This window comes from Rutidosis leptorrhynchoides, chromosome 4 (genome assembly GCF_046630445.1).
Source record: "Rutidosis leptorrhynchoides isolate AG116_Rl617_1_P2 chromosome 4, CSIRO_AGI_Rlap_v1, whole genome shotgun sequence".
Lineage (NCBI taxonomy): Eukaryota > Viridiplantae > Streptophyta > Magnoliopsida > Asterales > Asteraceae > Rutidosis > Rutidosis leptorrhynchoides.
This window is the reverse complement of record NC_092336.1, coordinates 561,950,030-561,966,045: the sequence shown is the minus strand read 5'-3', so window position 1 is coordinate 561,966,045 and position 16,016 is coordinate 561,950,030. Positions and strand designations below refer to the sequence as shown.

The 16,016-nt window shown below is 33.7% G+C and overlaps 2 protein-coding genes across 3 annotated transcripts; one reads left to right on the top strand and one right to left on the bottom strand.

Moving 5' to 3' along the window:
• Positions 1-712, bottom strand: LOC139845315 (basic form of pathogenesis-related protein 1-like). Its single transcript, XM_071835572.1, has one exon. It carries the CDS (start codon positions 696-698, stop codon positions 192-194), a length of 507 nt encoding a protein of 168 aa, XP_071691673.1. The 5' UTR covers positions 699-712; the 3' UTR covers positions 1-191.
• A 5,746-nt stretch (positions 713-6,458) lies between these two features.
• LOC139845313 (DUF21 domain-containing protein At4g33700-like) lies at positions 6,459-11,157 on the top strand. Of its 2 annotated transcripts, none has more exons than XM_071835569.1 (11): positions 6,459-6,636; positions 7,773-7,849; positions 7,942-8,025; positions 8,126-8,239; positions 8,321-8,407; positions 8,485-8,624; positions 9,120-9,207; positions 9,710-9,783; positions 10,002-10,090; positions 10,544-10,830; positions 10,917-11,157. In XM_071835569.1, exons 1-11 carry the CDS (start codon positions 6,459-6,461, stop codon positions 10,959-10,961), a joined length of 1,263 nt encoding a protein of 420 aa, XP_071691670.1. In that variant the 3' UTR covers positions 10,962-11,157. The 2 variants fall into 2 exon arrangements, with proteins under 2 accessions (XP_071691670.1, XP_071691669.1); XM_071835568.1 differs by having other exon boundaries at positions 10,002-10,132; positions 10,559-10,830.
• The last annotated feature ends 4,859 nt before the right edge of the window (positions 11,158-16,016 follow it).

Genomic DNA, 16,016 nt, shown 5'->3' with positions numbered 1-16,016 from the left:
AAAAAAAAAAAAAAAAAAAAAATTGACAAGATGAAATATTATTAGTACCCCGTGTTAATCAAACAGTGCAATTAGGCCAAAGGTGTACAAGACAATTGACAATCATACAACATCAAATCAAACATGCTATTGTATAGCATACAATGCTAGATAGTTATAAACCATTGCCCCCAAAAATGGTGCATCCAAGTCTAGTACGGACGTTGACCAACATAGTTCCCAGGGGGATCATAACTACATATAACGAACCACCAACCGTTACGACACTTAAGTTTAGCACAACCAAGGTGAACGGAATCACGCCAAACCACTTGTGTATAGTGAAGACACTCATCACCAACACATGAATTTGAGTCATAATTATAGTATTGTTTCTCCCCAACCCACATGTTCACTGAATCGTTCGCACTAAACTGATCACCATAACCTTCAGCTAGATTTTCACCAAAAGGGCCTTCCGAGTGTTCCATATCACAATTGCCAAGTCTACTATACGCGTACCTACGAGCATAGGCTGCAACGGTTGTGTTCCATGTGAGTGGTTGCACCCCTACTTGGGCTCGAGCTTTGTTGTGAGGGACAAGGAAGTCCAATTGTTGATCTTGGTTGTGTGGACCGATTATGGCTAAAGATATATGCACTAAGCATGAGTGGATCAAAAGAAAAATAGCTAGTGAGTTGATACTAATTAGCTCCATTTGTAATGGTGTTTTTGGTGCAAATGAAGCATAAGAGCAAATGTCTTGGTTATTGCTATTTATATTGAATACATAACCGAATTTTCGTTTAGGTTATTGAAATAATTTGTTTTCTAAGATTGGACCCCACTTATACACAAGAGTAATAATATCAAATAGTAACTTACAAAAAAAAAAAAAAAAGCTTATCAAAATTATCATTCCCTTACACGTACTCTTATCATTAAAAGATATTTTTCATATGATGATAACATGACAAAATTAAATCTCATCGTTGTTGATGATTCTTTTGACACACAATTTATGCATATGCATATGTGGTATATGTAATTTAAGCTGCGAAACTCAAAACTGTTTCTTGTGAAGAAAAGAATAACATGACATAATTGTAATTTTGATAGTGTGAGTGAAATATAACCTTTTAATTTTTTACCCTTGTATAGTTTAGGACCTAATTTTTTTTTAACGCAATATTGATATTGAATACTCTCATCTGTAATCCGCACGCGCATTAGGAGGAACCCAAATCACGACGATGTTGGGAGGACCATCGAAGGTTGGGAAAACCACTCCAGGGACCTTTCCAAATTGCATTGTTGTTGACATTATCATCAAAGGTTTGAAACTCTCTGCTTGGAGTGAGAATCGAACCTGAGTTGATAGTATCCCAAGTTGGATCTCACCTCATACTACTGAAGCCAAGTTTAGGGATTTAATTAATTCACATTAAAGTAAAAAGATCGATATATTAATAATTGATGATTTAGAGAGGTAACCAACAAATATGTTCACATGTCAAATACTTCCATAGTGCATGTGACTCTCCAAAGAAGGGATTTCAACATATATATCATCTGTTATCTAGCTAGCTAGAAGATAATACATTAAATGTCTAGGAGATTTATGGTTCTTCATAAGTAATACAGTGTGACTACTCTGAACCTAGCTTTTCGTTTCACGGAGGTTATTTACTTAATTTGATCATCAACTGGTGAATGATTATAGCCGAAAATTACTCGGGTCGGATAGATCGGATAGGTCCGATAGCTTTGATTAACTTTAGTTTTAAAAGCATATACTAAGGCAATGATGCCCACTAATTAAGACATTCATATGTCAAGTACAGTGCCAGTAAATCTCTCCACAGCCCATATTTCATGGCGTGAATTATTGCAACTTTACCGCTTGTTTAAGAGATTCACAAATTCACATGTATTAAACAGGAAATTTGCACATGCAAGTGGAACTTGAATTAACCTCAAGTCAAAGTCAAACAAACAACTATGAAATCTATTTTTCAATACTTTGTAATTAGTCATGCTAATCTAGTTTCCTCCCCACTAAATGTGACATTTACATCAAAAGATTTTTCTCATGTTAAGAAAATGTTTAGGACTATGATTAAGCTTATTATAAATCGTATGATCAAACATATAATTTACAGCCACATTAAAAATGAACATAACATTATTCGTCATGTTAAGCATTCTTGATCACTTGCTTCTACATTAGGTAACATTCGAAAATACAACAGAAAATAGTATTAGAGGTATAAACGTATTACTTAGTGACCAAGTTAAAAGTATGTATACTTGGAGAACAAGTTATACTTAGAGAGCAAGTTAGGAGTAAATATTATATAGATATAGTTTCCATATTTATGTAATTTATCTTTCTGTCCAAGTCTTGTATGTACTATAAATATCAATGAGATCAATCCCACAATGTGTGAAGAATTATTTTCTAATATGGTATCAGAGCTCAGATAAAGCGTTTTTACAAAGCGAGTCCGAGTCAGGCCCCCATGTGTGTGTCGTCGTCGCTACAAATAGATTGAGTCAGGCCGTTATCGTGCCGCCATCTATACAACCGTTCCACGCCTCGTGATGGGGCGTGTTGGGAAGTTATCCAACATCGGCCATGGGACAAAACATAGCCATATTTATTCTATAACCTTTTAATTTCTTTCCAAATTCTCAATCCAATATTAAATATCTATGTTTCTTTATAAATCGTCAATATTTTTTCCATATCTCATATATTCTTTTCTTAATTCTCAAAATCTTTCTACAATTCTAGTTCTTTTCTATAAAAAAAAAAAAGAATTATTTTCTAATAAATAGTAACAAACGTAATTTTGCATTAAAACAGTCAAACAATAGACCTGCAATTAATAAGTTCGAAAAAACGTGACATAATTTTTTTCTGAAGAGAATACTAACAAAGATTCCAAATAAGGGAGTTAACGACACTCAAAAATAGAGATTGGACTAGGCCAAGCCCAAGGGTTGGTCCACTTTGTATAATAATAATATAGCCCAATATTATTGTAGCCCGTCATTTTAAACACCACCCCAATCAATTTGAGCTACTGCATAATTATCAAGGTTACGGTTTCTCGTCTCACATAGAGTCATATACAAAAAGAAACATACATTTATAGTTGTCCATGTATCTCATGATAAGTTAATAAAGTTTAAGTAAATTACCATCTCCGCGTGATATATGACGAACCAAAAAAGAAATTACGTTGCTTCTAAAAGAAACTAAACGTGTTAAAATATTATCAGTTCCGTTCCAATTTCATTGTTCGAATGCAGTTTAATTTGTCCCAAATTACAGTGCTAATTATAATTCTATATTCTATATAGTGGATAATCAAATCAAATTGCTACATATAGAATCATTTGAGGTTTAATGGTGCACCCTATGATTTGCATAAAAATAGTATTAAAATGCATTTTCTATTAACATTCCATTATGCCCTTAATGTATGTGGATATGATTAAATGAGAAAGAAAACGTAAGGGTAAAACTGAAAAGTAAACTGAAAGTATAGTACTTTTATGACATTTCCTTTAAACTGCGTGTTTTTTGTCTGGGAATAATTAAATTGGGACGGAGGGTGTAACGGGCTGCCGAGCGTTTTGCGTAAAACCTGCAGGCCTTTTTCTTTGCTCAAACCCTAAAAAGAACACGTGAGCATCACATATGCCACGTCAGCGAAGAGCTCAAAGTCGGTTACGCACTTTTCGCATAAAATCAATCAATGACTACATGACACGTGCCTCCGAATATTACGTAACACTCACCAATAAATAGGCCACTCGAGCCATCACTTTCGGATACTTGAACTAGTATCAGAGAACACACATTCTCTCTTACACAGTGCTTTCTCACTTTAGGACCTGAAGACTTAACACCATAACGCTGGACGGATCAACACACAGTTTGGTCCCGTAAGATTGATTAATCCACCTCACGGTTTTAAGCTGTGATCCGAGTCTGTAAGGATCCGTCCCGAAAGTAAACATCAATCAGCAATTCTTTTCATCATACTATGGAGTTCTAGTCCTAAATGATATTTATAAGCCGCTGGCATATCAACAAGGATAATAAGGAATAACCGGAATCAGGGGCGGAACTTAGTGTATCACAAATGGGTATCCGCTTCACCTGGATTTAACCTGAAAAAAAAATTTACACTAATTTTTTTTTATAAAAATATAATATTTTTTAGTGTTTAATTCTGTTGACAATAATTTTTTTTAAAAATTTTACATTCACTCCATATGTATTCAGATTCAAGTTATGCAAGTAACATGTATTGACACGATTTCTGTTTGCAAATCACATAGGTATATTCACACGAATATCTTCTTTAATGTGTTTGCCACCTGCAATTGTACTTTTTTGAATTACAAGGAAAAAGAACAAAACAAAAATAAATAAAATAAAAAGTTGATAACAAAAGAACAATATAATTAACAACAACAACAACAACAACAATACCCAATTCCACTAAAGTGGAGTATAGGGAGGTTAGATGTAGACAGTCTTTCCTCTACTCTAAAGTAAAAGGGAAGTCATTCCTCTCCCACGGATACCTATCGGTCCGTGGGTAAAAGAAGTAGTCCCTCCCTATACTATAGGGCAGAGAGGCTGCTTCCCAAGGACCTCCGGCCAGAAGAACCATGAAATTCGTTAAGTGAAGTAACTAAATGCAAGTAAAGTAAAGTAGATAAAAGGAACCTTACCATGGAAAATGTAAAAGTAAATATGGCATGTAACAAAGTAAAGTAAAAGAACATATAAGTGAAATAATGCAGGTGTCAAATATGCAAGTATAACAAGCCATGTAAGTTTAAAATGTGTATGTAAGCATGTAGGTATAACGCATGTAGTTATAATATGCAGTATAAAACATATAAGTATACTATGTAAGCATAAAGACATGTAGCATGTAGATACGTGTAATTTAATGCGATATAATGTAATGCAACATGTAACGGTATAGTGCAATAAGGCATGTAAATAAGTATAATGTAATGCACACAACATGTTGGGATATGCTACAATAAGTATTAGTATGTGAAAAAAAAAAAAAAAAACATGGTAATACAAACATATATGAAGCAAAAAAGCAAGTAGGCAAAAAGGCATACGATAAAAATATATAAAACTAAATAGAAAATTAAAAAATAAGAATATCAAATAAAAAATATATACAACCTAGTCATCAATCCTAGTTCTACTCCTCCACAAATTTCTATCAGAAGTCATGTCCTCGGTCAATAAAAACTCCTTCATGTCAAGCTTAAGTCTATCCTCCAACCTACGTGTAGGTCTACCTCTTCTCCTTACGCCGCCAACCGTGAGGGCTTCCACTCTCCTGACCGGTGCTGTGGGTGGCCGCCTCCTTACATGGCCAAACCATCTAAGTCGTCCTTCTCTCATCTTGTTGACGATATTCCCAACTTTTAAGTTCTTTCTAAAAATTCCATTAGGTATCATGTCTAACATGGTCTTACCACACGTCCACCTAAGCTTCCTCATTTCTACCACCTCCATCCTCCTCTCTTGGACCTTCGTCATTGGCTAACACTCCGATCCGTACAACATGGCCGGTCTAATCGCTACCTTGAAGAATTTCCCCTTCAATTTAAGGGGTATCTTCTTGTCGCACAAAACCCCTTTCGCCGCTCTCCACTTCAACCATCCTACTCTTATACGGTGAGACACATCCTCATCTATCATTCCCGATTTGTGTAGCATTGATCCCAAGTATCTAAAAGAATCCTGTGGATGTAAGACCTGATCCCCAATACGAATATCCACAGTATCATTGTGATCTTCGATCCTCCCGTGGTCGCATCTAAGATACTCCGATTTAAGTCTACTAATCCGAATTCCATTTTGTTCCAGGGCATTCCTCCATTGCTCCAGCTTTCTGTTTAGCTCCTCCTGGGATTCCGATACTAAAACAATATCATCGGCAAAAATCAAGCACCAAGGGATACTCCCTTGTATCCTATGAGACAGGTCGTCTAAGACTAAAGCGAAAAGAAAAGGGCTAAGAGCAGATCCTTGATGTAAACCTACTTCTACTGGAAAATACTCTGTGTATCCTACTGTCGTCCGAACGCGAGTTTTCGCCCCCTGGTACATGTCCATAATCAAAAATTTAATAATAAGTGTGTGTAGTGTCACCCTCCAATACTGCAAATATTACGATTATACCCAAAATTCCACAAAAGCCACACGATTTCCCCCCTAATTCATCAAATCAACTAAAATTACGTCACCACGCTCTCACCATATTTCCCATCTCTCAACTCTCATTCTCTTATATAATTTCTCTCACATTTACTCCTCAATCCATTAATAATGGAGTACTGTCTTCTAATTTGGGAATTAGGGTTATCAAATTCAGATTACGATGATGCGATGTTGTATTGAATTGAATTGAGTTGAGGTGTTATGGCGGTTGAAATCAATTGTTGTGGACCTGAATTTTTTATATATTTAGGAATAATAGTGATGTTAGTTTTGTTTGCTGGTTTAATGTCTGGCCTTACTTTAGGGCTTATGTCTATGAGTATTGTTGATCTTGAAGTTCTTGCTAAATCTGGCACTCCTAATGACCGTAAATATGCAGGTTTGTGGTTTTGATTTTTATGTCAAAGACTGTTTTTTTGGACATTGTTTTTTATTACAGATGGTATAAGATTCGTGCTCTATATAACTCTGTTTTTGGTAGATACGTAAGCTGTTAGTATCGATCGATATAAAATTATAAACTGTTGATTACTACTATATGAAAGTGAAAATATAGAGACATATATGTGCACTTATGGTGTTAAGTTTTGAGTGTAAGGTGAAATGAGAATTTGATTGGTGCGTACGATTAACAAGTTGAGAATAAAAATGGGTTCGATTTCTAAAAAAGACCAAAGTTATAGTAAGAGGCAGGGTATGTTTGAAGTCTTAGGTTTCGTTATTATCTTTAAATCCTGTAGCATCCAGTTAAATGCTCCTATTAGGAATTTAGGATTGATATTCATTCCTTCGTTCTCGTACCCCTTAACCAAACACCACTTTGTCCTGTTCTTTTTAAAAGACTACTTTACCCTAGTGATTACAGAGATAAAAATGGAAATAGGATGAGGTGGCTAGAGATGGGTTGGAAACGGCCATGGTGTAATCCGGCTGGACCGCCTACATTAGAGTATGGGGTCGGAATTCTCGATCTGCCGGGTAACCCAAACAGGAAAAAAGCTTATAACTTTATTGTGGATTGTGGGTTATGAGGAGGTTAGATGTAGACAATCATTCCCCTACCCTAGAATAAAGAGAAGTCATTTCTCCACCCAGATTGAAACACCCCAACAGTAGAGCAATTCCTCCCTCTCAATGTTCTATGGATAGAGAGATTGCTTCCGAATGAACTTCCGGTCAATAAGTAGGTCTTAAAAAAAGTGTGAGACACCATAAATATGGTAGAATCAAATCTCCATGGATTTTAAACTTGCCTGAAGTTCAATTTGGGGTCCTAGCGATAGTCAAGTCGCCAATAAATTGACACTTGATGTTGACTCGATTAATAGAGCCAGTTATAGCTGTAAAATATATGGTTTTTATATTCTTCATTTTTTATTTTTATTTACTTGAAGTCTTGTACAAACAAGCTTAGTATATGCAATTGCTAGTCTGCTCAAAACTTCATGCTTATATGAAGTTAATGGCTTGGTGCTTCATACGTCATTTATCTTAACTAATTACTTGTAACAACAGCGAAGATACTAACGGTGGTCAAAAGACAGCATCTGTTGCTCTGCACACTTCTTATTTGTAATGCTGCTGCAATGGAGGTAAAATTTTTTTTTTTTTTTTTCAAAAGTTTATTATATAAAAAAGTTTTTATTAAAGTAGTTTAAGTTTGCAGCTGTAATCATGTTTTCAGGCTCTCCCAATTTTCTTGGACAGTCTGGTCACAGCTTGGGGTGCTATTCTTATTTCAGTTACATTAATTCTTCTCTTTGGTGAGGTGAGTAACAAATTATGCTTCATAAATGCATTTTGCTTTCTTTATTTCAAACCAAAGTTCCTTATTTGGTCAATTGATTGCTACTTACATTTTTTCACAGATCATACCACAATCTGTTTGTGCAAGGCATGGACTGGCAATTGGCGCAACTGTGACTCCGTTTGTGCGCGTTCTTGTTTGCGTTTGTTTTCCTGTTGCGTATCCTATAAGCAAGGTGATTTAGCTTCTTTAAAATTAAATTAATAAAAATAGTGTTGGGACTTGTATCTTTGACTTTATTTCCCAAATCAATCAGCTATTAGCCTATTTGCTGGGACATCAACACGTTGCTTTATTTCGAAGAGCGGAGTTAAAAACTCTCGTTAACTTTCATGGTAACGAGGTACGTGTCTCGCAATTCCTTTGGATTTGTTCTTTCTGCCAACATTTTGCTCTCAAGTTTCGTAATTTTGCAAACAGGCTGGAAAAGGTGGAGAATTAACACGTGATGAGACGACAATAATTGCAGGAGCACTTGAACTTTCAGATAAAACAGCAAGTGATGCAATGACTCCTATATCAGAAACCTTCACAATTGATATCAATGCCAAACTTGACAGGTGCTTGATACTATCATTCAGTTTAACAACAACCTTAGGGTGTGTTTGTTTACCTCTTAATTGAATGGTTCAGCGCTGAATGCTGAACCATTCAACATTAAGCGCTTAATGACATATGATGCTGAATGGTTCAACATTCAGTGTTGAACCATTCAGAGTTGAAACACTCTCTTAACCATTAAGTACATAAAATTTTCTATAATATCCTTCTTAAATCATATCCAGAACACTTAACTAACAAATATATTGAATTTTTTATTTGTGTAACACGTTATTAAGGTAGTTTTACATATTTCATATCGTTAATTCAAAATGATTATTAAACAACTTATTTTCATTCAAAACCAAGTTTAATTAGAGACTCTGAATCATTCAGAATATGAACCATTCAACGCTAAATCATTTAGTTTTATCAAACGCAACCTTACTTTCATTTTTTTAATAAAAAAATATGTTGAACTTTGGTGATTCATAGAATGTATTGCTGTGCTATAGGGATTTGATGAATATAATCTTGGAAAAAGGACATAGCAGGATACCTGTCTACTACGAGCAACCAACAAACATAATTGGACTTATTCTGGTACTATTAGTTGAACTCTTCCATCATATACTAACTATATACCAAATGATGCATCTATGTTTAACATTGGTGTATAAGATATCTAGTTATGGCCTTTGTTTCATTACCAAGGTTGCAAAAATTGCTAATTCGGGAGTACTCAGTCGGGATTTTTGAGGTAGTAATGAGATTGGATTGGACTTTTTTTATAAATGTAAATAACAAATTTCAAAAGTATGTGTAAATATACAAGAAATCTATAAACATGAAATTTAATAATTGTCTAGAAACATATACATAATCCTCATTTGTTCAAGAACTCAAATTCTATTATTTAAATTCATATTAAAAATTAAAATGTTGACTGATATTAACTTTGAACGATTTTGACCTGTTGATCGATGTTGACCAATAAATTACTCGGATTTTGAAAAATCGGATCGGCCGGTTTCTAAAAAGGAGTAATCAGGGAGTAATCGGCATTAATCGGAGAGTTTTACAACACTGTTTGATACTATTGTAGGTTAAAAATCTGTTGACCATCCAAACAAACGAGGAAGTCCCCGTTAAGAATGTCACCATTCGCAGGATCCCCAAGTATGCTATAAATGCTCAAGTTAATATGTTACTCCGTACTTCGTAACTTTACTTATTATTCACTCTTCCACTTATTGAAACTTGTACTCTATAATTGTACTATTTCCATTTTTGATCCCTGTAATCACACTTTGCATACAAAATTGTGAGTTATGAAAAAGAAGCTGTGCAATATTAATATGGGCATGATTCTAATTTTAATCCTTATCTTCATGTAGGGTTGCAGAGTCTCTTCCGTTATATGACATATTGAACGAGTTTCAGAAAGGTCACAGCCACATGGCTGTTGTTGTTAGACAGTGCATAAATACTAAAACAGAGCAGCCTGGCACAAAAACCCCATTATCTGGTAAGCCCTCATACTGAATACCAGAGGTGGCAACATTGGAGTTTTAGTTAACGGGTCAAAATGTGTTTGAGTCAATTTGTAAATGGGTAGTCTTTCTGTGGGTTGGATAGAATGGAACCACTTTTTGTCCAAATTTTCTGTATAATTAGACAATTAGCATATCTAATATGATTAGAAAGTTATGTTATTTTAGCAATAATCTTTTTTATTTTTTATTTTCTTGAGTAATCAACTGGAGGAGGTTTTATGCATTTCTGTCTTGGCCTATATATTTCTAAAACCAAACATAACCCAAATCGATCCATTCATAATCAGATGGTTCAGAATTGTCATCTCTACCAAACTCTACTAAAGGTCGATTTTTTAAATTGATTTTCTAATTCTAATAATCTCTCCCTATTTTTCCTCAACTCGTAAATTTATCAGAAAAAGATGTAATGGAAGTGCGTGTTGATATTGATGGAGATTATAATAGAACTCCTATAGAGAAGAGTTTAAAGACCAAAAGATCAATCAAGCAGTGGAAAATTTTCCCAGGAAAGGGTAACAACTCTTTTAAAGGCAACTTCAGCACTAAAAAAATGAATAAAGAAATGTATTCAGACATCTTAGATATTCATGGAAACCCACTTCAAGTCCCTGATGAAGCAGCAGTTGGTGTAATAACAATGGAAGATGTAATCGAAGAGCTGTTACAGGTAAATCTTTATATTTATGAACATTAATAATTCATAGCATTATGTATGTGAAAAAAAAAAAAAAAAAAAAAATTTATGTCATGTAGGAGGAAATTTTTGATGAGACGGATCACCATTTAGAAGACTCATAACAAAGGTTAGTTTAAACCTGAATCTGGTGGCCATTGGTTGATGACGAAAATTTTGTTTAGTACACAAGTCAATGTGGATTGAATTCATGTTGTTTAAAAAAGTGTAGTGAGTGTAATATTTTCTTTATAGATGTAATGTAATATTGAATGAATGAATTGTAAATCTGTTAATGCACAGTCTTGTTCATTGCACATTGGGAGCAGTCTCTTGAAAACCATCAAAATATATCAGTTATCTTGTCAATTGTATTACTTATTATAGATACGGATAATTAGCCAAACACTAGTCTAAATAAATGAGGTGAAATGGTATTGTGAAAAGTTTACCAATAAGAATAAGTACTATTTGGCTTTAAAAATATGATATACAATACATAATAAATTAATGACAAAATTTTATTCCTCATCCTGAACTTTACATCGATTTTGACTCTCTGTTCTTTTTCTTTTTTTTGTGCATTCCTCGTCCCTAAACTATCAAAAGAGTACATCACTCGTCCCCGTCTACTTTCTGTCAAAACCGGCCGTTACCCCTTATCACGTACATGTCATGTGAGGGTATTTTAGTCTTTTTAATGTTTTTTTTCCCAAACTGATCTTCTTTCTCAAATAAAATATACTACTACTAAAACACATAATACAAGTACTCAATTCATCTTCAATTCATCTTTATCTTCAAGCTACACATGAACAAATTCAAATACAAATACAAACAAACTCAAATTCAAACCACATTAAACGATTAAATCTAATAAATTTACAAATATTCCATTAAAAATATCATATCTCTTTTCAAGCATCAAATACGCTAATTCCACAATCGAGTATCCATCCCTTTGTTTTGAGTTTAGTTCAAGCATCAATTTCGCTAATTCCACAATCAAGTATCCATCGCTTCCGTACACTGTCCTGGAGATCCAACTCCATTTTGAAAGTTTCTTCACCTGCAATGAAGAACAAAATTGAACAAAAGTACTTACCTTGAACCTTCATAAAAGTACTTACCTGCAAAGTTCTTCACCTACACTGTTCATGAAACCCTAATTCATAAAAGTACTTACCTTGAAGCTTCATCTCCCTCATTCATCACAAAATATAAACCCGAATATCTAATTAAATCCAAACTAAACAAATACGAGTAAACCCTAACTAAATTACAATCAAAATTCTTAAACGAAACACACTTTCGACAAAAACTTAAATCAAAATTTCTTTTTCACTTTTTCTTTCATCACCTACCTGCAAATTCTTGCTTTTTCTTCAATAACCTCATCATCAAAGACCCAAATCGAAGACCCAAATCGAAGATTGATAGAAGACCTAAGTCGAATACCCAAATCAAAGGCTCAAAAACCAATTCGAAGATCCCTTGCAATTGATCGAAGACCCAAAATCGAAGGTTCAAAACCCATGAAGATCCGATTGCCTGTTCCCCATGAAGATTTAATATGTGGTTGCCTAACAGGAGAAATGATATATGAGATTGAATATGTGGTTGCCTAAAGATCTTGTGGTTTGATTTGATTTTCAATTACACCCATTTAGGTGCTTTTTAATTGAGTCAGTGATTGTAAATGGAAGTTTTAGAGAGATGAAAGTTTTAGAGAGAGGTTTTAGAGAGATGCTAGTGACTGTGGTTTAAATGTTTAATTGGGGGTTTATACAAACAATGACAAATATACCCTCACATGACATGCACGTGATAAGGGGTAACGGCAGGTTTTGACAGAAAGTAGACGGTGGGACGAGGAATGTACTCTTTTGATAGTTTAGGGACGAGGAATGCACAAAAAAAAAAAAAAAAGGACATGGAGTCAAAATCGATGTAAAGTTCAGGAACGAGGAATGAAATTTTGTCTAAATTAATTAAATAACGAGTAAAAGTTTGAACGATACTATACCATAACAGAGAATCTCGATCTTTAAAAATGTTTGAATCATGTACCATTTTTTTTTTTTTTAAAAGCTGTACCATATTATTCTTAACTTTAAGATAGTGCCTGTTACTAAAAATAAACATCCCATTTGAATTGTTTTTTATCTGGATGTCGTGTTTTATTGGTTCAATTTATAACCGATCTAAACAACAAAAACGTCCCTAGTCTATTATGATTAATTAGTTGACCATGTATCATTACTTTATTAGTTATTACGAAGTAACAGAAATAGAATGTTACGGAGCTAATTTGTAGCGGGACAAGATAAGAATGATTAATAAATACACTTAAAATTTCAATTTATAACTTAGAAAGTACAGTCTATTAAACTCACTCATTTACATTTATATATAAATATTAATTGCACATTACATTAATTTTGAAAACTTATACTTCTATAATTGTCATCATGTGTCCTTAGGCAGTAAGTCGGTTCTCCGTTTTAAAAATTAGAAGGATTCATCATTACTGATAGTGAAATGATGGATGATGTAGCTATTTGTAGATTTAAGATAATAAGACCACGCCCTATGGTTAGTTACCCGCCCATTACCCGCTCATTACCCGTAACTAACCATAGGCACCACTTAGTTACCCGCTTTCACCATAGATTTAACGGAAGAGTTATAGGAATTGTGGGTCCCAGTGCTTTTTATTGTTGGACTTGATGCTTTATTGCTTGTACGTTGTATATTAAGAGGAGTATATTGTTTTAGCCATGATAGGGAGTGTTTAGTTATGAGTTAGTTATAGGATATTGGTGTTGATGTGGTGCTGATGTGGAAGATTAAGAGGATGAATAGTTTAGTTACGATAGGGAGTGGCCTAATAAGGTAAGATTCCAACATTTTAATAAACTAATAAGGACAAAACGACATTGACAAATACAGCACAAGTAAGGATAAATTGCACATGTAATATGTTAAAAATCGAATGAATTAGATGACGTATTTACATATATTTTTTTTTTTTTAACATTATTTTAAATATAAGACGTTTCTTTTGGCACCCCTTTTTTAAAAATTAAAAAGTACTGTAATAAATATCATTTCCAACCTAGTACTATTATTCATATATTCGAGGATGACAGATCTCATTTGTCTACGTGCCATACCTCCCACTTGTTCATCCAACATTCATATGTTTTCTCAAATTTTACCTTTATCAAACTTTCGTTATTTTTTCAGCTATGTAATATAATTTGCAAATTTGATGTTTCTTTTACTTGATATTTTGATTAGATTTCAAACAATATCCTAAAAATCTTTTCAAAATCGAACCCCAATAGGTTTTTTTTTATTGTTTATATCAAGTATGACGTGCATCATTCGTTTGTTTTTATGTAGAGACCGTGTTTCTCTGACATATTGATAAAACTTTGATATTAATCCACTTTAAAGAGAGTGATTTTTTTTTTTTTTTTTTTTTTTCAGGTAATGATATTATATGCAAAAAAGTATCTCTAAAATAACTATAGTCTGGATTCCACTAAATGAAAATATTTAATATATTCGACATCGGGAGTCGAATATATAGGTTGCTTATTCGAGAAGACAATTTTAATTTTTTAATTTTTTTTAAAGGCACCTCTAATAATATTATATTATTCAAAATACCTTTTTATTTGCTTTTCATTTGTAAAAATGAACTTCGTGTTCATGTTGATCTATATAGTTTTGTTTAAAAGCATCTGAGGAATAAATGCACAAATTTAATAAATGTTCGAATGCTTCACGACTTAATTAATCACCAAGTTCATTCAGTAGCACTAGTTGTACTTTAAAAGAGACCATATATGTATTTTATACTCCGTAATAAACCTCGTACAAATGATATATTTTTGACTAATCTAAGTTAGATTAACTTTTTAAAATTCTTGATATCATAATCTATACATACATATTACATATGCATATAAGAATAACTTAAGCACAAAAGGCACACGAGTACTTTTTATCTGACATCAATGGTATGAATCAAAGACAACTAACCACCAAGGTGATTAAAAATGAATAATTATAATTATATATGCACGTATAGTAATTACTATTACTATTACTATTATTATTATTATTATATTATCTAACACACAAAAATAGTGAATAGTTACTAGGAGCATTTTCGTCATTTCACTTTTTTTTATTTTTATAAATTCTAAATAAATTTCACTACACCAAACCCCCACACTTTTTTCAAATATTCAAATCGACCCCCCAAACAGGGGGGTAAAGTGTCAAATTGTAAGACCCAAATATTTATTGTACATAATGTATTCATGGTGTACGATGCGTATATGAAGTGTACGAAGCATGTACGTGTTGCTTGCTCGAATGTCGAAGAAAACTGGACTTTGTTTGAGGTACAAGGTGTGTACGTATCTTCTCAACCCCAAATAAAGTTTGAGTTGATGTTTCAAAGCCTTACCATTGGAAAGAATATCTTATTACGTTTCCAACGATATTTGATTCATCGAAAACGGAGCTACGGTCAAAAAGTTATAGCCAAAACAAGTTTCTGAAAACTGACCTGTAGGTTGGAGCGGCGCTCCACCTTTCAACGCGGCGCGCCGAACCCGTCTGATGCAATTTTCAGCCTTTTTAAAAGTTTTAAATGAGGGGTACTTTGGTCTTTTCATTTAGGGTCGGTTTAGGGTCACCAAAACTGATCTAGAACTCCATTGGAGCTCATTTTCACTCATCAAACACTCTCATCTTCAAACTCTAGAGTAAGAGGAGAGTTTCAGAGAGAGAGAGCTCCAATTGGAGAAGAAGAAGGGTGTTTCGGGTCAAACCTCGGGTATTAAAGTTGTTCTACTCGTCAACGGCATCATTTTGGCGGTATTGGTAAGTTCAAACTCCGAACTTCATCTTTGTAATTTGATATTCAAGTTTAGGGTTTTGAACTAGTTAGTTATAAAACTCTTTTAGGAGGTGAAATGGGTAATTGTAACTAGTTATTGTTGATGTTGGTGGGTTTAGGATTGGATGATGATATTGTTAGTTTGTAAACTAATTTTGTTGATGAAATCACTAGCTAACTTGGATTATTAGTGATTTGGGGTGTAAGTTCACAAATTGGGTGTTTTGACTAGTTTTAGGTCAAAATGGGTTTTTGTGTA